Source organism: Zea mays, chromosome 1 (genome assembly GCF_902167145.1).
Source record: "Zea mays cultivar B73 chromosome 1, Zm-B73-REFERENCE-NAM-5.0, whole genome shotgun sequence".
Classification (NCBI taxonomy): Eukaryota; Viridiplantae; Streptophyta; class Magnoliopsida; order Poales; family Poaceae; genus Zea; species Zea mays.
Genome location: NC_050096.1, coordinates 193,819,439 through 193,841,007, shown reverse-complemented (window position 1 = coordinate 193,841,007; position 21,569 = coordinate 193,819,439). Strand labels below are relative to the sequence as shown.

The following is a 21,569-nucleotide window of genomic DNA, read 5'->3' as shown; positions in this document are numbered from 1 at the left end:
AATGGAGAGCAAATGAGAATGTGAACTTTGCGGAATACGAGAGTAATCAAAAGAAAAGTTCGAATTAACCGGTTTTCTTTGTTTGTCGTAGTCGTCGTCCTTTTGGGAAGAAGAGGACTCATCGCTGTCGTAGTAGACGATCTCCTTGATGCGTCTTGTCTTCTTCTTCTTCCCATCTCTTCGCTTGTGGCCCGAGCCTGAGTCATTGGACTTGTCATCCCTTGGCTCGTTGACGAAGGACTCCTTCTCCTTGTCGTTGATCACAATTCCCTTCCCCTTAGGATCCATCTCTTCGGGCGGTTAGTCCCTTTCTTGAAGAGAACGGCTCTGATACCAATTGAGAGCACCTAGAGGGGGGGGGTGAATAGGTGATCCTGTAAAAACTTCAAACTTAAGCCACAAAAACTTGTTAAGTGTTAGCACGATTATTGCCAAGTGGCTAAGGTGAAGTCTCAACAAAACACAGTACCACAAGAGAATCAAGCACAGAGTGACACAGTGGTTTTATCCCGTGGTTCGGCCAAGACCAACGCTTGCCTACTCCACGTTGTGGCGTCCCAACGGACGAGGGTTGCAATCAACCCCTCTCAAGCGGTCCAAAGACCCACTTGAATACCACGGTGTTTTGTTTTCCTTTCACTATCCCGTTTGCAAGGAATCTCCACAAATTGGAGTCTCTTGCCCTTACAAGTATATGATCACAAATGAAACACAGAGTAAGGGAGGGAAGCAACACACACAAATTCACAGCAAAAGCGCACACACACGGCCAAGAATCGAGCTCACAAGACTATCTCAGAGTTCTCACTTAGAACAGAGCTCGAATCACTTAGAAACACAAACGAATGCGCAGAGACTTAGTGTGGATGATCAAGAATGCTCAAAGGTTGCTTGTGTGTCTCCTCCATGCGCCTAGGGGCTCCTTTTATAGCCCCAAGGCAGCTAGGAGCCGTTGAGAGCAAATCCGGAAGGCCATCCTTGCCTTCTGTCGTCGGGGGCACCGGACAGTCCGGTGCACACCGGACACTGTCCGGTGCCCGATTTGTTTCCTTAAACGGCGAAGACGACCGTTGCAGACCGTTGGCAGATCTGGCGCTGTTGGCGCACCGGACATGTCCGGTGCACACCGGACAGTCCGGTGCCGTCTTCCGACCGTTGGCTCGGCCACGTGTCCCGCGCGGATTGCGCGGCCGACCGTTGGCCCTGGCCGACCGTTGGCTCACCGGACAGTCCGGTGCACACCGGACAGTCCGGTGAATTTTAGCCGTACGCCACCGGCCAATTTCCCGAGAGCGGCCAGTTCGAGTCGCGCCAGCCTGGCGCACCGGACACTGTCCGGTGCACACCGGACAGTCCGGTGCTCCAGACCGAGCTGGGTCTTGGCAGCACACAGCCAAGTCCCTTCTCCTTTTCTCTATTCTTCTTCTTTCTGTTTCTAACACTTAGACAAATATATTAGTACTTAAAACCAATGTACTAAGGCTTAGAAACATACCTTTACTTCATGATTTTCACCTTGTTCATCCATGTACATAAATTCCCAATTAAGCACATGTGTTGGCACTCAATCACCAAAATACATAGAAATGGCCCAAGGGCACATTTCCCTTTCATTGGCCCCCTCCTAGAGTTGGGTTTTCTTTGATAGCTTTAGCCATCGTGCAAACTTCTTGTACTGCAGTTGTGCTCAACGGCCACTTGTGGACAGCCTAGTGAACCCTAACTCGTGAGTGATTAATATTTAGTTTTACCTACATCTTGTTCTTGCTTGTTTCTTCGATTGCTCGCAGGAATAGAACTTCGTGTTCAGGTTGATTTTGCCACCAGCAAGGTCAATAACCATTTGGAGTTGGTTCTACGATTGCTAAGGCGCCACGACCTGTTCGTTCATAGTTGGATCACGAGAGTCAACTCCTCCACCAAATCAAAATTATTCACCTCACCAAAAGATCGGGCACTCCAGTTCTATTACCCAGTCTGGCCCATGTTTGACTCTTTTGAGCCAAACTCCTTTACTTTTTCTTGACTCCTTTCGAGAGGTTCCCTAACACTTAGACGAACATAGTTAGCCACAAAAACAATTTGATTAAGTGATGGGTCCATACCTCCTTCACCCCTTTTCTCCAGGATTTCTGTTTCACCTCAAACAGAGCTCCAAAAGACACTTTTTCTTCTTCACCGTTTTGCTCCTTTTGGCCTGTTTGTGGTTGATGTTGGACTCCAAAACTCCAAGTCTCACATAAGCAATGTCCTTCTACACTTGTGATGTCAACAACCATAATCATATCAGCGTTTGGACCATCACTCTTGGGCACTTGTGTTGAACTTTATAGACTTTACACTAGGCACCTGTCCAACACTTAACACACTTGTCAGTCCTTAAATTGGGTTATCATCCAAACCACCAAAACCCACAAGAGAGCTTTCACGCGCTGAGGGTCTGTTCCGCACCTCTGCAAGATGCACCAGTGAGCAATACTCCAATTCATGGACATAATCTACAACTAATATTTGACCAAGATGGAGAAGATGGACCTAAATATTAGTAAGAAACCCGTGATGCTAAGGAAAAACATGCAACATGATCATCCGATTGATAACATTATGGAGTCTTTGAAAGGTGGTACCAACTTGTTTACATTTAGCAAATTTATGTTAGTTTTACTCGTTTTTTCTCCTTCAAATCTCCTAAGGTAGATCAACAGCTCTGTGATCCATATTGGGTGATGGCAATGCAAGAACTAAACAACTTTGAGAGAAATCAAGTACTCCTTAGTACAAAGAACCAAAAGCGATGTAATTAGAACCAAATGTGGAGTGCATGTAGGAATAAGGCAAGATTAGTTGCTCAAGGATTCACTCAAATAAAAGGGTCATACTTTGAAGAGACATATGCAACGATAGCTATACTTGAAGCAATCCTGATGCTTCTAGCCTATGCTGCACATCCCAACTTCAAGCTACATCAAATGGTCGTAAAAACTATGTTTCTCAATGGCCTTATTCATGAACTAATATATGTCGAGCATCACCAGGTTTTGGAGATCCAAAGTTCCTCGACCACATCTATAAAACTTTATAATGCATTCTAAGGCCTTAAACAAACATCAAGGGCATGATAAATTTTTACTCAAACAAGATCTTGACATAGTCAAAGCCGATCCTACTATTCCCACTCACAAAGTTAATGTAGATATTTTTGTGTGCCAAATAGCTATAGATAGAAATATGTAAATATGATTTAAAATGAGAAGTAAAGTTCTAAAAAAGAATTAGTATCGCCATGAATTCAAACGGCGGTTTTACAACCATTTTTAGGTTTGCGATACTGTTGGATTTTTTTTGTCAACCCCAACCAGATCTTATTATCGCGAGATTAAGTATTTTCTATAATAATATGGTGAAGTACCTGGCTCCGATAGATCTTATTATTGCGAGATTAAAGTAATTCCTATAATAATATGGTGACGTACCTGACCTCCGATTGTTCCTTTTGAGCTGTAGGCTTGAATTACAGGGTGTGTTTGGTTTGACTTTTGGCTTTGGCTTTTGCCCCCCTAAAAGCTAAAAGCCAACCAAAGGGCTGGATTCAGGAAGCAGCTTTTTCTAAAAGCCGACTTTCTCATAGTGCAAATCTGAAAGCACCTCTAGACCTGCTTTTAGTGGCTTTTCGGATGAAACTATAAAAACATATATCGAAGAATTTTTAACGACTTTTAGTGGTTTCCACCAAACGGTTTTTAGCTTTTTAACAGCTTACAGCCTACAACAGCTTTTTCCACAGCTCACAGCCCACAGCAACTTTTTTCACAGCCATAGCCCAACCAAACAGACCCATAGTTTTTTTAGCTGTATATTTGGATTTTTAGCAAATGCAAACGGAGGAAGATATGGATTTCGTCGTTGGAGTACAGTCCAAGAGCGGGTCCCGGGCTCCCGGCCCACAACTTGGCCTACTTGTGGTAATTCACAAAATTCTCCCTGAAAAATTTAGAAAAAGTCTAGACGACGCGCTTGTGTGCGTGGCCGGACCTGAAAAGCCGGTTCCTCCCCCGACCCCGGCGCCCCACCGCAGCCGCCGGCTCCCACCGCCCGGCGCACCCCGTCACCTCTCCACCAACCGGATACCCGGACGGATCCGCTCCCACCTGGATCCTGATCCGGGGAAGTCAAAGGGGAGATCGAAGCTTGAGCAGAGGGAGCCAAAATGGTGAAGGACACGCGGTACTACGACGTGCTGGGCGTGGACCCGTCCGCCACCGAGTCCGAGATCAAGAAGGCGTACTACGTCAAGGTAAGCGGCCGGCTCCTCGCTCCCGCTTGCTCTGCCGCGGGCGTCTGATCTGGTTCCTGTCGCTGCTGCTGGCTGTGTCTGTGCAGGCGAGGCTGGTCCACCCCGATAAGAACCCGAATGATCCGCAGGCCGCGGAGAAGTTCCAGGTATATGCGCGCTCGACATTTCTCATCCTGTGGTATCTATACTTTGCTCAGCTTTACAGCGCTGCTGCGACCTACTCTGCCTCTAGTGTACAATCCTTGATTCGATGGCTCATCTAACAGATGCTGCTGCGAGCTACTCTGCCTGTAGTGTAGAATGCTCGATTCAATCAGATTAGGTACTCATTGCTCGATGGCAGTACGTAAAAAAAATTAGGGAGTGCTGACTGCTTGGGCTTACTGGTTTAAATGGGGTTTTGTTAAGCAGCTAGACGTATTACTTTTTGGTTGAAGATTGCTCACTTCAAGGATACCTCAATATTGCTAACGCCTAACAGAACAGTCAAAACAATCTATTACAGGAAGTATGTTTACTAGGAATATAGTTCTGAAACACAGTTTGGACGAGTGAACAAAATCTAAATGAGACATATATGTAGGGGTGGTAATAGATCCCGATCCAAATGTTTCTTCACAAAATGGTAGGACTCTAAATAAATTTTAGTTAAAAAATGAATAGAAATAGGACCCGATCCGATCCTTAAATTTTATAGTGTAAAATTTAGAGCCCATTGTCACCCCTACATATATGACACACTCCCCTACCGTTTGTGTTTTATAATGAAGAGCCACTCGGCCACTCCATATCATTTTTGTAATGCACATTTAGATAGCCATTCTTCTTTGTAGCCTACAAAATATTTGGCTGCTGCTTTAAGAATGGAGACATTATACATGTATCAAAATGCTAGAGACTTGTCATTTTGTCTTGTTTTTAGAAATAGGATTGTTCATACTTGAGACTTGTGAATTTCTCAATTTAGGGGTGGTAGTGGATCGCGATCCAAATGCTTATTCACAAAATGGTAGGGCTCTAAATAAATTTTAGTTCAAAAATGAATAAAAAATAGGGCCCGATCCGATCCTTCAATTTTATAGTGTAAAATTTAGAGCCCATTGTCACCCCTACATATATGACACACTCCACTACCGTTTGTGTTTTATACTGAAGAACCACTCCATATCATTTTTGTAATGCACATTTAGATAGCCATTCTTCTTTTTAGCCTACAAAATATTTGGCTGCTGCTTTAAGAATGGAGACATTATACATGTATCATAATGCTAGAGACTTGTCATTTTGTCTTGTTTTTAGAAATAGGATTGCTCATACTTGAGACTTGTGAATTTCTCAATTTCGCAGCAATTTTCTTTATCCAAATATAAAAAAAATTCGACCTGCGAGGGGTAAGACAGCCCCCGGGCATTATATTAAGAAGAAGATCTTCTCACGCGGGTTGAGAAAACCTCCGAATCCTTGCCCCACCCATACACAGCGGCACCGTAGCCCATGTGAGAAACGACCGCGACCGGGGCCGGGCCTTAGACCTGTGCTTTGGCGTGGGACAGACGAGGGGACTTTTTTAACCACGGCCTGAAATTCGTTCCCACGGGGAGTCGAACCCAGGACCTGAGGAGTGCTACTCAGACCACCTAACCAACTCGGCTAGAGGCCCTTCCGCTCTTTATCCAAATATAACATCCTCAATGTAGGTTGAATGCTATTTAATTGTTGCATTGAGATAGGCCATTTCACTAGTATGGTGTCTCTGGCTGTGTGCAGGAACAATTATGTTGTCATTACTTGTGATTCTAGTGATATTATATGCTGACAAACTGTGATATGCGACTCTCTCTCCCTCTATCTGAATATGTGACATAAATGCATGTTTACAGTGAAAGTTTCTGCATATCTAATGGACATATCGCGCATTGCTACTGAATGGCTGTATTTACCTTATATGATTCTTTATGTCCAGTCTTAAAATAAGATTTGGTACCATTACATGACATCACTTTATGAGGAAAGATATGGTGCTCTTTCCAAAGTTATGTTTGCAACTTTGCACGCTATTTTGCGCTCAATAGAATTTCCATAACAGGAACTAGGAGAAGCATACCAAGTTCTCAGTGACCCTACACAGCGCCAAGCTTATGACTCACATGGGAAAGACGGCATCTCAACGTACGTTCAGTTACAAACAAATTACTTGCTGCCGCTTTTCAATGGAACCGGGGCTTGTTGGAACATGGGAAAGTTTCTTATTTCTATGTGAATCAAACTGTTTCAAACCAGTCCAGTGCCTTTTTTTGGCACTGCTGCTGCTCTCAGCAGGAAAATAAAACTTGAAGTGCTACCAAGTGGCATGATTCTGCTGCATCTTATTAGTAAAACAGAGGCTGTACCAAAAGGGGAGGGTGTTAAGCTCAGAGAGTCAGGATTCATGATTAACCATCATGGATATTGTATTTGGAACTTTAGAGAAAATTATATCCCCTGCTGAAGATGGTATTTTGTTGGATTAACTGGTGATTTCAATCATGCTGCAAATAATCTTATAAGAGAGCAAAATACTTACTCACATGGTTTCAACGTTCGACAGGGAGGGGATTATTGATCCTGCAACAATTTTTGCAATTCTGTTTGGTAGTGAGCTTTTTGAGGAATATATTGGTCAACTGGCAATGGCATCAATGGCTTCACTTGATAATTTTGGTGAAGATGAGCAGATTGATGCAAGAAAGCTGCAAGAGAGAATGCAGGTATGTTCCCTTAGCAGGATTGTTCTATAAACTTCCAGATAGTTGGTTAATAACTTAATATCATCATGGTTGTTGGTTGGTCAATATCACATATTCCTATCCCTGTTTTTTTTCTTTTGCATTTCATACTCTTTCTGCAATAACATCATGCTCGATGGAAAACTAAAACTGCAGGCTGTTCAAAAGGATCGGGAAGAAAAACTTGCAGAGACACTGAAAAACCGGCTACACATCTATGTGCAAGGAAATAAGGCAGAATTCATCCAGCATGCTGAAGCAGAGGTGTCCAAACTTAGAAATGCAGGTTTTAGCCATTACTAATCAGCCCTTCTGTCCCTCGATGCTAAATATGTTTTTTCTTTTGATTCTATGTTGTCTGTGTTCTTAGTTGGCATATGGTGTTGAATAAGTTTTTCTTGTCTCTTTTATTTATTATATGGTTCAATATATAGTTAAATATCTTGACAAGTATTACTGCATTATATGTCACTCTTAAAACTGCTAACTTTAGTTGAACGTTGAAACATAGCTGGATATCTGATTTTTTTTACAACCACTTATTGAGTTTCTTCGCCTAAATGCTGCAGAAAATACAAGCACAAGAAGCACATTCGAGTTTCTTAATGCCCTCTTAACTAAGAACTGAAAACAAAGTTTGAAACCGACCTCTTATCTGATGTAAAAAACATAATATCACAGCTGGCAGATATGCCATTCTCCCTTGTCCCTGAAGTTATGACAGTGTCATAATCCTATGGGATTTTTTTGCCAAACCTGTTGTTTAGTGTTATCAGTATGCACTCTTTGTGCGTTTCGGGCTATTCTTCTCATCTGTTCATTTCCAGGTAAGAAGTTGTGCTCTGTTAACTGAAGTTTTCCCCTCTTTTGGTTGTGTTTTGCTTATATGGCAGCATATGGAGTTGTTATGTTGAACACTATTGGCTATGTATATTCAAGGCAAGCTGCAAAAGAACTTGGAAAGAAAGTGATGTTTTTGGGTGTTCCATTTATTGCCGAATGGTTTAGGGACAAAGGACATTTTATCAAATCCCAAGTAACAGCTGCCACAGGTAACATAGAACTAATCATTGTTTATCTGGGAGTTCTGTCTGAAAATCTTGGAAGCATGTAATGCAGCTTTTGGCATCATCTATGTTGATGTGCATCATCTTTCATGAAAGTTGTTGTCTCTTATGTGGCAGGTGCAATAGCTCTTATGCAGTTGCAAGATAACTTGACGAAGTATATGAGTGCTGAGGGCCAGTACACAGAGGAGGAACTTGAAATGTACATGGAAAACCATAAGAAAGTCATGGTTGATTCTCTGTGGAAGCTTAACGTTGCTGACATAGAAGCCACATTATCCCATGTCTGTCAAATGGTATGTTCCAACAACTGCACTCATTTCCCTTTGCAGCCATCAGTACTTCATTAACATGGCTAGTGAGTGTAGATTTCTAACACTATCAATACCAGGTACTTCAAGACAGTAGTGCCAGAAAGGAGGAATTGCGCCTCCGTGCTAAAGGCTTAAAAACTTTAGGAAGAATTTTCCAGGTATTGCTCAATTTCCGTTTGTATATCTATAAAGCCATTGGCGTCTTCAGTATCTGAGTTGTATTCTTGCTGCACTTAGGGGGCTAAGGTCAACCCTAGCGAGGGGGAAACATCACAAACGAAGAATATAGACAACATGGATGGCAATGACGGCAGCTCCCCTGACTCGTCCCCAAATAGAGAGGCACAGTTCACTCCTAATCAGCCTCCTGTCCCGGTAACAGCTCTCTTCATAAACACAAGTCATCAAGTTATTGATATCTTGGAAAAGCCTATCTGCTCTTTTATCTCTTGCAATCCACTGACCTGGTTTCTTCTGTTTGCTAGAGCCCGTATGTGGAGGCGCCTCATGTTAACGGAGTCTATTGTCCGTTCCCGATGCCAGCAGCTCCGCCTGGCGCAAGGAGGGATCGAATCCCTTGAGTCCAGATAAAACCTGCTTGTAAAATGGGCTCTGTTTAACATTGCCTATAATACTAGATCATTTGCATGATGAACCTGGAGCAGAGGGGAACACAGGAGTCTGTCAGGTGTTCTCTGCACCTCCCTGTTATTTTGGTCGCGTATGCTTGGTAGCAGCCGTGTCTTGTGTACAGGTGTGTTTTGCTATTGTTGATCGATGAAGCTGTAGGTGTACATGTTATGATGCCCATTATATTATTCTGTTGTCGGCCTGCTGTATTTTAGCATAAACAGTGGATACATTTGCATCCATGGGAAATGAAATGTTCTAGTCATTGTTTCCCATCATTCAGGAGTTTGGTGTTAATGGGGCTAAGTTTTTTATGAAACAAGTCTGCTCAGGCTTTCGTACAAATGCTTTTTCTGTTTGTGCGAAACAGTTCTGGCAAGGGATGCTTATGGTACCTGAATTACCACCCCCCCCCCCCCCTCCCCCCGGGTTGTACCAAAATTCTAACACAAAAAACTGGCAGTGCCTTCTTGTAAAGCATATAAATAAATCTCTTTTTTGAGAAACTGAATTATTTTTATTACAAGGAAAAACATCGAAAACAAAAAGGGTCTAAGGTGGTCCAACTCTAGGTGTTATAGTCAAATGCCTGTATATTGATACGGTTTTTATATATATATCACATAAGTAGACTTTGTAAAATATAAAAATATGTTTGTTTTGTTGGTTAGATGTGTGTGAATGTAGAGCTAATAATCAAGGTTCAAATCTCCACTTGTGCAAGGTACGATAAGTGTGGAATCGTGAAAACTGTTACTTTATATAGTAGTGACTAGTCTTGTATATTGATAGTAACAGGGGGGCGCATTAGAGCATCTTCAACAATGTCTCAAACTTATGCCCCAAATTTGAATATAGGGCTCTACGTAGAAAAAACTATTCCAACAGTGTCTTATTTTATAAAATTTAGTCAAAAATTATAGAGCATCCTTTCAAGTGTCTCAAATATACTACACCATAGTATGTTGCCTATAATCTAGATTTGAGTGAGCAGAATATTTTGTTGGTGTACTAAATTCTATAAATTACATCATTTTTAAATTATAGGACATTTTTATAGATCATGTTGTTGAAGATGCTCTTAGATGGTCTGGTTGATACCAAACTGAATCAAACGGTATGGTCCACTTTTAATAACATGACGCATTTTGATTAGTCTGTGTGTAGTACATAAGCTACCTATTTTTTTTAACTTTTTGAGGTAAAAAAACTCAAAAAATCCAATTCTTTAAAAAAAAACTTATGAATTAGGTAACTTTTTAGCTTCAGAAGTTATGTATCTTTTATTTATGTTTTATGAACTATATGATTTTAGATTACATTTTATAATTATGTAAATTTTATTTGCTTATTATATATTTAGATGTCTTTTTTATTTTAATAAAATAAGAATAACCACGATATTGTTTGGTTCACAAACTGTAACATAAATGACATTGATAATGATTGACACTCGAATGCCAGCAGTAACAAGTTTTGAATATGCCGGTATCAATTTCTAGTGTTGTATATAATTATAGTTAGACCTAAACAAATATGTTTTAGTGCCATCTATTATCCATCACATTACAAACTAACAATAATCAATAGCACACGATGTTTAGCTATGGTTGAAACCATAGCACCCGACACATGATTCTTTGCCGCAACGTCCACAGACAACGATAGGAGCAGGTATGGGTGATGCTAGGCTCTAAATTTTACACTATAAGATTTAAGTATCGGATCAGATTAGAATCGAGACTTATTTTTATTCATTTTGAACTAAAGTTTATTTAGATTCCTACCATTTTGTGAAGAAGCATTTGGATCGTGATCCATACCAACCCTAGGCGTGGGACCATAATTCATGAGTAGGACTAGGCATTCGGGTAATATGGGTAATTCGGTTCGGGTTATTCGGGTTCTACAAAAATCGGTTTCTGTAAAATAGGAACCGAACCCGAACCCATAATTTCAGGAACGAACCCTAATAGACCGAAAAATTCGGTTCGGTCTATTCGGTTTCTATAGAACCCGAATAACAGGAAAGCTGGAGCAGTAGCAGTACGCCGCCGGACGCCGGTGTTCGAGCTGCTGCTGCCTGCTGGAGCTGGAGCGCAGCCGCGCCCACGCACGAGCAAAATGCCGGACGCCGGGAGCAGTGGACGGCGTGGCGGCGGCCGAGCAGTGGAGTCCAGGTGGACGGCGGGGCGGCGGGCTGCGACAGGCGGCGGCCGAGCAGTGCAGTGCAGAAGCTCTAGGGTTGGGGCATTGGGCGGTTGGCTGGTGAAGACCGTGAAGTGGTGGGCGACTCAGGCGCCTGGGCAGTCTGCGCTCTGCGGCTGTCTGCGGACCGGAGGGAGAGGAACGACTGGGCCGTAGCTGGCTAAGTGGGCCGTGGCCGTGTTCGGTTTTTTGGTCTTTTCGGGTTACGCGATACAAAAACCGAACCCTAACCTGATAACCGAATAGATACGATATGTGGACCAAACCCGAAAACCGAAACCCGAAAAACCGACCAATTCGGTCTATTCGGGTTCGGTTCTCGGGTTTAAAATGCCCAGCCCTATTCATGAGGGATAAATACCACATGAGAGTCATGACTTACTGGTTCGTCAAACCCGCCAGCCATCAGGGACGGATCACATCGTTGCGACGAGCGAGATCTAGGTTTTCCAGCGGATCGACGTCACGATGACAACGGGGCAAGGGACCAAGCCGCCAGGAAGGGACGGGGTCGGGCGACGTCGCATCGGGAATGGGGCCACGACATAAATGGGGCAGCATCCAGCGGGTAAACTGGTTTAGGTGGTGTCGTGAAAATTAGGGTCAGACTGGTAGATGCAAGGACTGGACTAGAAGGATCCGACAAGTAGGCTCGTGATAAGTTTGTTTTAAGCCTTGTTCTAAATTTCTAGAGCTAATTTGTCGGCGTTTCGAGACCGGAGGGTCCCTGGACCGACGAGTGAAATGTCGCCGCGTGCCCCAGCCCAGATGGGTCGACGCGAGACGGAGCACGAAGGGGGAAAAGGCAGCCGGAGAGAGGGAGGTGGAAATCCCGCGGCCTTCGTGTTTGTCCCGCGCCCAGGTCGGGTGCGCTTGCAGTAGGGGGTTACAAGCGTCCACGCGGGAGGGGAGCGAGCGGCCTCACGCGAGCGCCTGTCCCATCCTCTTCCCCGCGCGGCCAACCCTCTATAAGAGGGCCCTGGTCCTTCCTTTTATAGGCGTAAGGAGAGGATCCAGGTGTACAATGGGGGGGTGTAGCAAAGTGCTAACGTGTCTAGCGGAGGAGAGCTAGCGCCCTAAGTACATGCCATCGTGGCAGCCGGAGAGGTTTTGGCACCCGGTTCGTGTGGTGTCGTGGCCGTCGGAGGAGCGCTGGAGCCTGGCGGAAGGACAGCTGTCGGAGCTGTCGAGTCCTTGCTGACGTCCCCTTGCTTCCGTAAGGGGGCTGAGAGCCGCCGTCGTCATAGAGCGTGCGGGGCGCCATCATTGCTTGTCTGGCGGAGCGAGCCAGATGGGACGCCGGTCTTGTTTCCCGTAGCCTGAGTCAGCTTGGGGTAGGGTAATGATGGCGCCTCCTGTTGACGTGGTCGGTCCATGCCCTAGGTTGGGCGATGTGGAGGCTCCTCCGAGGTCGAGGTCGAGTCTGTCTTCCGAGGCCGAGGTCGAGTCCGAGCCCCCGGGTCGGGCGAGGCGGAGACCGTCGGCTGAGGCCAGGGCTGAGTCCGAGCCCTAGGGTCGGGCGAAACGGAGTTCGTCGTCTTTCGGGGCTGAGCCGGAGTCCGAGCCCTGGGTCGGGTGGAGCGGAGTTCGCCGTCTTCCGGGGCTGAGCCCGAGTCCGAGCCTTGGGTCGGGCGGAGCGGAGTTCGCCGTCTTTCGGGACTGAGCCCGAGTCCGAGCCCTGGGTCGGGCGGAGCGGAGTTCGCCGTCTTCCGGGGTTGAGCCCGAGTCCGAGCCCTGGGTCGGGCGGAGCGGAGTTCGTCGTCTTCCGGGACTGAGCCCGAGTCCGAGCCCTGGGTCGAGCGGAGCGGAGTTCGCCGTCTTCCGGGGCTGAGCCCGAGTCTGAGCCCTGGGTCGGGCAGAGCGGAGTTCGCCGTCTTCCGGGACTGAGCCCGAGTCCGATCCCTGGGTCGGGCGAAGCGGAGTTTCCTATGGTGCCTGAGGTCGGGCCTGGCTGCCTGTCAGCCTCACTCTGTCGAGTTGCACAGCAGTCGGAGCGGCGTAGGCGGCGCTGTCCTTCTGTCAGGCCGGTCAATGGAGCGGCGAAGTGACTGCGGTCACTTCGGCTCTGTCGACTGGAGGACGTGCGTCAGGATAAGGGTGTCAGGCCACATTTGCATTAAATGCCCCTGCGATTTGGTCGGTTGGCGTGGCGATTTGGCCAGGGTTGCTTCTTGGCGAAGACTGGGCCTCGGGCGAGCCGGAAGTATGTTCGTCGCTGGAGGGGGGCCTCGGGCGAGACAGAGATCCTCCGGGGTCGGCTGCCCTTGCCCGAGGCTGGGCTCGGGCGAGGCGTGATCGAGTCCCTCGAATGGACCGATCCCTGACTTAGTCGCACCCATCAGGCCTTTGCAGCTTTGTGCTGATGGGGGTTACCAGCTGAGAATTAGGAGTCTTGAGGGTACCCCTAATTATGGTCCCCGACAGTAGCCCCCGAGCCTCGAAGGGAGTGTTAACACTCGCTTTGAGGCTTTTGTCGCACTTTTTTGCAAGGGGACCAGCCTTTCTCGGTTGCGTTTTGTTCCGGTGGGTGCGCGCGAGCGCACCCGCCGGGTGTAGCCCCCGAGGCCTCGGAGGAGTGGTTTGACTCCTCCGAGGTCTTAATGCCTCGCGCAATGCTTCGGCTGGTCTGGTCGTTCCCTCATGCGAGCTGGCCGTAGCCCGGGTGCACGGTCGGGTCCCAAGTTCTCGGGCTGGTATGTTGACGCTGTCAACGGTTTGGCCGGAGCCGGGTTTGCGAGAGCAGCCCCGAGCCTCCGCACAGGGCGGGAGGACGGTCAAGGACATACTCGACTTTTTTTACATACGCCCATGTGTCGCCTTTTCGCAAGGAGGAGGGGGGGGGAAGCGCCATGTTGCCCTCGGAGGGCGCCGAACATGGTGTCTCCGGTGAGCTGCTGGCGGGTAATCCGAGTGGACGCCCGTGCCCCATTTGTTAGGGGTCGGCTAGAGGCCCGGAGGCGCGCTCAAAAGTACCTGCGGGTGATCTGCCGGACCCGGTCCCCTGTCGACGGGGTCCGAGGGCTCGATGCCTCCCTCTGATGGGATTCTGTTACAAGATCGTTCCCGCTGGTCTCGGAAATGTCCTAGGGTACCTCGGGAGCGTAGCCCGAGCCTCGGTTATGTATCGAACGTACCCATGGTCATCCCTCGCTCTATGTCTGAGGCGGCTGTGAACCCTTTGAGGGCCAGCCTACGAACCCCTGATCAGTAGTGGGCGTGGAGCCTGAGTGGCCTGAGGCGGCCGTTGAACCCTTTCGAGGGGCCGACCTTCGAACCTCTGACCAGTAGTGGGTGTGGAGCCCATGCGCTCTGAGGCGGTTGTTAAACCCCTCCGAGGGGCCAGCCTTTGAACCTCTGATCAGTAGGGAGGCTCGGAGCCTGTTTCCTTCACGGAGAAGGATCCTTTTCGGGGTATCCCCCTTTCCCGGTCCCTGTTATAAGAGAGAGAAAGAGGAAAAGGAAAAGGATACTGAAAGGGAATTAGGCTTACACCTAATCCCTAATTAATTTTGGTGGTTGAATTGCCCAACACAAATATTTGGACTAACTAGTTTGCTCTAGTGCATAAGTTATACAGGTGCTAAAGGTTCACACTTAGCCAATAAAAAGACAAAGTATTGGGTTCAACCAAAGAGCAAAGGGACAACCGAAGGCACCTCTGGTCTGGCGCACCGGACTGTCCGGTGTGCCACCGGACATGTCCGGTGCACCAGAGGACTCAGACTTCGAACTCATCACCTTCGGGAATTTCTAGAGGCGACTCCGTTATAATTCACCGGACTGTCCGGTGTACACCGGACATGTCCGGTGCTCCAAGGAAAAGCGGCCTCCGGAACTCGCCAGCCTCGGGAATTCACTTCGGCCACTCCGCTATAATTCACCGGACTGTCTGGTGTACACCGGACTGTCCGGTGCAACAGCGGGGCAACAGCTATTTCGGCGCCAACGGCTACCTGCGACGCATTAAATGTGCGCGCTGCGCGCGCAGAGGTCAGGCACGCCCATGCTGGCGCACCGGACAATCTACAGTGCATGTCCGGTGCGCCACCGGACATCCAGGCGGGCCCAAAAGTCAGAGCTCCAACGGTCGGAACCCAACGGCTTTGGTGACGTGGCTGTCGCACCGGACATGTCCGGTGTGCACCGGACTGTCCGGTGCGCCATCGAACAGACAGCCTCACCAAACGGCTAGTTTGGTGGTTGGGGCTATAAATACCCCCAACCACCCACCATTCATTGCATCCAAGTTTTCCAGCTTCCAACCACTATACAAGAGCTAGCATTCATTGCAAAGCACACCAAAAGAGATCAAATCCTCTCCCAACTCCACACAAAGCCTTAGCGACTAGAGAGAGTGATTTGTAGTGTTCATTTGAGCTCTTGCGCTTGGATCGCTTCTTTTTCTTTGGCATTCTTTCTTGTGATCAAACACTCACTTGTAATTGAGGCAAGAGACACCAATCGTGTGGTGGTCCTTGCGGGAAGTTTGATTCCCAAGTGATTTGAGAAAGAGAAGCTCACTCGGTCCGAGGGACCGTTTGAGAGAGGGAAGGGTTGAAAGAGACCCGGCCTTTGTGGCCTCCTCAACGGGGAGTAGGTTTGCGAGAACCGAACCTCGGTAAAACAAATCCGCGTGTCACACTTCTTATTCGCCTGCGATTTGTTTTCCGCCCTCTCTCGCGGACTCGATTATATTTCTAACACTAACCCGGCTTGTAGTTGTGATTATTGTTGAGAATTTCAGTTTCGCCCTATTCACCCCCCCTCTAGGCGACTTTCAATTGGTATCAGAGCCCGGTGCTTCATTAGAGCCTAACCGCTCGAAGTGATGTCGGGAGATCACACCAAGAGGGAGATGGAGACCGACGACAAGCCCACTACGAGCCAAGGGAGCACTTCATCGGAAGAGTCCCGCACCAAGAGGAAGGAGAAGAAGAAGGACTCCTCCAAACGGAAGGAGAAAAGATCCTCTTCTTCTCACCACAAAGAGAAGAAGGAAAAATCTTCTTCACACAAGTCGCATCGGAAAGGAGACAAGCACAAGAGGATGAGGAAAGTGGTCTACTACGAGACCGACACTTCATCAACATCGACCTCCGACTCCGATGCGCCGTCCGTAACTTCTAAGCGCCAAGAGCGCAAGAAGTTTAGTAAGATCCCCTTACACTATCCTCGTACATCTAGACCTACTCCATTACTTTCCGTTCCATTAGGCAAACCGCCAACCTTTGATGGCGAAGATTATGCTAGGTGGAGTGATTTAATGAAATTTCATCTAACCTCACTCCACAAAAGTATATGGAATGTTGTTGAGTTTGGAGCACAGGTACCATCCGTAGGGGATGAAGACTATGATACGGACGAAGTGGCCCAAATCGAGCACTTCAACTCCCAAGCCACAACCATACTCCTCGCTTCTCTAAGCAAGGAGGAATACAACAAAGTGCAAGGGTTGAAGAATGCAAAGGAGATTTGGGACCTTCTCAAGACCGCACACGAGGGTGATGAACTCACCAAGATCACCAAGCGGGAAACGATCGAGGGGGAGCTCGGTCGTTTTCGTCTTCGCCAAGGGGAGGAGCCACAAGATATGTACAACCGGCTCAAAACCTTGGTGAACCAAGTGCGCAACCTCGGGAGCAAGAAATGGGATGACCACGAGGTGGTTAAGGTTATTTTGAGATCACTTATTTTCCTTAACCCTACTCAAGTACAATTAATTCGTGGTAATCCAAGGTATACACTAATGACTCCCGAGGAAGTAATCGGGAACTTTGTGAGCTTTGAATGTATGATCAAGGGATCAAAGAAGATCAACGAGCTTGATGAACCCTCCACGTCCGAAGCACAACCGGTGGCATTCAAGGCGACGAAGGAGAAGAAGGAGGAGTCTACACCGAGTAGACAACCAATTGACACCTCCAAGCTCGACAATGAGGAGATGGCTTTAATCATCAAAAGCTTTCGCCAAATCCTCAAGCAACGGAAGGGGAAGGACTACAAATCCCGTTCCAAGAAGGTTTGCTACAAGTGTGGTAAGCCCGGTCACTTTATCGCTAAATGTCCATTATCAAGTGACAGTGACCGAGACAACGACAAGAAGGGAAAGAGGAGAGAAAAGAAGAGATACTACAAGAAGAAGGGCGGCGATGCCCACGTGTGCCGCGAGTGGGACTCCGCCGAGAGCTCCACCGAGTCCTCCTCCGACGAGGACGCCGCCAACATCGCCGTCACCAAGGGACTTCTCTTCCCCAACGTCGGCCACAAGTGCCTCATGGCAAAGGACGGCAAAAGGAAGAAGGTTAAATCTAAATCCTCCACTAAATATGAGTCCTCTAGTGATGATAATGCTAGTGATGAGGAAAATAATTTGCGTACCCTTTTTGCCAACCTTAACATGGAACAAAAGGAAAAGTTAAATGAATTGATTAGTGCTATTCATGAAAAAGATGACCTTTTGGATTCCCAAGAGGATTTTCTAATTAAAGAAAACAAGAAACATGTTAAGGTTAAGAATGCTTATGCTCTAGAGGTAGAAAAATGTGAGAAATTATCTAGTGAGCTAAGCACATGCCATGACACTATTGACAACCTTAGAAACGAAAATGCTAGATTAATTGCTAAGGTTGATTCTCATGTATGTGATGTCTCAATTCCTAATCTTAGAAATGATAATGATGATTTGCTTGCTAAGATTAAGAAATTGAATGATTCTCTTGCTAGCCTTAGGGTAGAAAATGAAAATTTGATTGCTAAGGCTAAAGATTTTGATGTTTGCAATTCTACTATTTCCGACCTTAGAACTAAGAATGATATGTTGCATGCTAAGGTTGTAGAACTAAAATCTTGCAAACCCTCTACATCTACCGTTGAGCACACTTCTATTTGTACTAGATGTAGAGATATTGATATCATTGCTATTCATGATCACATGGCTTTAATTAAACAACAAAATGATCATATAGCATTATTAGATGCTAAAATTGTTGAGCATAATTTAGAAAATGAAAAATTTAAATTTGCTAGAAGTATGCTCTATAATGGGAGACGCCCTGGCATCAAGGATGGCATTGGCTTCCAAAGGGGAGACAATGTCAAACTTAATGCCCCTCCTAAGAGCTTGTCTAACTTTGTTAAGGGCAAGGCTCCCATGCCTCAGGATAACGAGGGTTACATTTTGTACCCTGCCGGTTATCCCGAGAGCAAAATTAGGAGAACTCATTCTAGGAAGTCTCACTCTGGCCCTAATCATGCTTTTATGTATAAGGGTGAGACATCTAGCTCTAGGCAACCAACCCGTGCCAAGTTGCCTAAAAAGAAAACTCCTAATGCATCAAATGATCATAGCATTTCATTTAAGACTTTTGATGCATCTTATGTTTTGACTAACAAATCCGGCAAGGTAGTTGCCAAGTTTGTTGGGGGCAAACATAAGGGTTCCAAGACTTGTGTTTGGGTACCCAAAGTTCTTGTTTCTAATGCCAAAGGACCCAAAACCGTTTGGGTACCTAAAGTCAAGAACTAAAATTGTTTTGTAGGTTTATGCATCCGGGGGCTCAAGTTGGATACTCGACAGCGGGTGCACAAACCACATGACAGGGGAGAAGAAGATGTTTTCCTCATATGAGAAAAACCAAGATTCCCAACGAGCTATCACATTCGGGGATGGAAATCAAGGTCTGGTCAAAGGATTGGGTAAAATTGCTATATCACCTGACCATACTATTTCCAATGTTTTTCTTGTAAACTCTTTAGATTACAATTTGCTTTCCGTTTCGCAACTTTGTCAAATGGGCTACAACTGTCTATTTACTGATGTAGGTGTCACTGTCTTTAGAAGAAGTGATGATTCAATAGCATTTAAGGGAGTGATAGAGGGTCAGCTATACTTGGTAGATTTTGATAGAGCTGAACTCAACACTTGCTTAATTGCTAAGACTAACTTGGGTTGGCTCTGGCACCGCCGACTAGCCCATGTTGGGATGAAGAATCTTCATAAGCTTCTAAAGGGAGAGCACATTTTAGGACTAACAAATGTTCATTTTGAGAAAGACAGGATTTGTAGCGCATGCCAAGCCGGTAAGCAAGTTGGCACTCATCATCCACACAAGAACATCATGACGAGTGACAGGCCACTGGAGCTCCTACACATGGACTTATTTGGCCCGATTGCTTACATAAGCATCGGCGGGAGTAAGTACTGTCTAGTTATTGTGGATGATTATTCTCGCTTCACTTGGGTATTCTTTTTGCAAGAAAAATCTCATACCCAAGAGACCTTAAAGGGATTCTTGAGACGGGCTCAAAATGAGTTCGGCTTAAGGATTAAGAAAATTAGAAGCGACAATGGGACGGAGTTCAAGAACTCTCAAATTGAAGGCTTCCTTGAGGAGGAGGGCATCAAGCATGAGTTCTCTTCTCCCTACACTCCACAACAAAATGGTGTAGTGGAGAGGAAGAATCGAACTCTATTGGACATGGCAAGAACCATGCTTGATGAGTACAAGACACCGGATCGGTTTTGGGCCGAAGCAGTCAACACCGCCTGCTACGCCATCAACCGGTTATATCTACACCGAATCCTCAAGAAGACATCCTATGAACTCCTAACCGGTAAAAAGCCAAATATTTCATATTTTAGAGTTTTTGGTAGGAAATGTTTTATTCTTGTCAAAAGAGGTAGAAAATCTAAATTTGCTCCTAAGACTGTAGAAGGCTTTTTACTAGGATATGATTCAAACACAAGGGCATATAGAATCTTTAACAAGTCCTCTGGACAAGTTGAAGTTTCTTGTGACGTTGTGTTTGATGAGACTAACGGCTCTCAGGTAGAGCAAGTTGATCTTGATGAGATAGGTGAAGAACAGGCTCCATGTATCGCGCTAAGGAACATGTCCATTGGGGATGTGTATCCTAAGGAATTCGAAGAGCCTCCACATACACAAGATCAACCATCCTCCTCCACGCAAGCATCTCCACTAACCCAAAATGAGGACGAGGCTCAAGTTGATAAAGATGAAGAACACAATGATGAGCCACCTCAAGACAACGACAATGATCAAGGGGGAGACGCAAACGATGAAGACAAGGAGGATGAACAACCAAGGCCGCCACACCCAAGAGTCCACCAAGCAATACAACGAGATCACCCCGTCGACACCATCCTCGGCGACATTCATAAGGGGGTAACTACTAGATCTCGTGTTGCACATTTTTGTGAACATTACTCGTTTGTCTCCTCTATTGAGCCACACAGGGTAGAGGAAGCACTACAAGATTCGGATTGGGTGGTGGCGATGCAAGAGGAGCTCAACAACTTCACTAGAAATGAGGTATGGCATTTAGTTCCACGTCCTAATCAAAATGTTGTAGGAACCAAATGGGTTTTCCGCAACAAGCAAGATGAGCATGGTGCGGTGACAAGGAACAAAGCACGACTTGTGGCCAAGGGATACTCCCAAGTCGAAGGTTTGGATTTTGGTGAAACCTATGCACCCGTAGCTAGGCTTGAGTCAATTCGCATATTATTGGCCTATGCTACTTACCATGGCTTTAAGCTTTATCAAATGGACGTGAAAAGTGCCTTCCTCAATGGACCAATCAAGGAAGAGGTCTATGTTGAGCAACCTCCCGGCTTTGAAGACAGTGAGTACCCTAACCATGTCTATAGGCTCTCTAAGGCGCTTTATGGGCTCAAGCAAGCCCCAAGAGCATGGTATGAATGCCTTAGAAATTTCCTTATTGCTAATGGCTTCAAAGTCGGCAAGGCCGATCCTACTTTGTTCACTAAAACTCTTGACAATGATTTGTTCGTATGCCAAATTTATGTTGATGATATTATATTTGGGTCTACTAACGAATCTACATGTGAAGAATTTAGTAGGATCATGACACAGAAATTCGAGATGTCTATGATGGGGGAGTTGAAGTATTTTCTAGGATTTCAAGTCAAGCAACTCCAAGAGGGCACCTTCATTAGCCAAACGAAGTATACTCAAAACATCCTAAGCAAGTTTGGAATGAAGGATGCCAAGCCCATCAAGACTCCCATGGGAACAAATGGGCATCTCGACCTCGACACGGGAGGTAAGTCCGTGGATCAAAAGGTATACCGGTCGATGATAGGTTCTTTACTCTATTTATGTGCATCTCGACCGGATATTATGCTTTCCGTGTGCATGTGTGCAAGATTCCAAGCCGACCCTAAGGAATCCCACCTTACGGTCGTAAAACGAATCTTGAGATATTTGGCTTATACTCCTAAGTTTGGGCTTTGGTACCCTCGGGGATC

General features: G+C 46.2%; 1 protein-coding gene across 1 annotated transcript; it reads left to right on the top strand.

Annotated features, from left to right (window-relative positions):
• Positions 1–3,987: 3,987 nt before the first annotated feature.
• On the top strand, positions 3,988–9,346 carry LOC100282737 (chaperone protein dnaJ 10). Its single transcript, NM_001155643.1, has 10 exons — positions 3,988–4,294; positions 4,381–4,440; positions 6,381–6,463; positions 6,882–7,041; positions 7,216–7,345; positions 7,953–8,111; positions 8,244–8,422; positions 8,518–8,598; positions 8,678–8,815; positions 8,926–9,346. The coding sequence occupies exons 1-10, from the start codon at positions 4,208–4,210 to the stop codon at positions 9,019–9,021; spliced, it is 1,173 nt and encodes a 390-aa protein (NP_001149115.1). The 5' UTR covers positions 3,988–4,207; the 3' UTR covers positions 9,022–9,346.
• Positions 9,347–21,569: the final 12,223 nt, after the last annotated feature.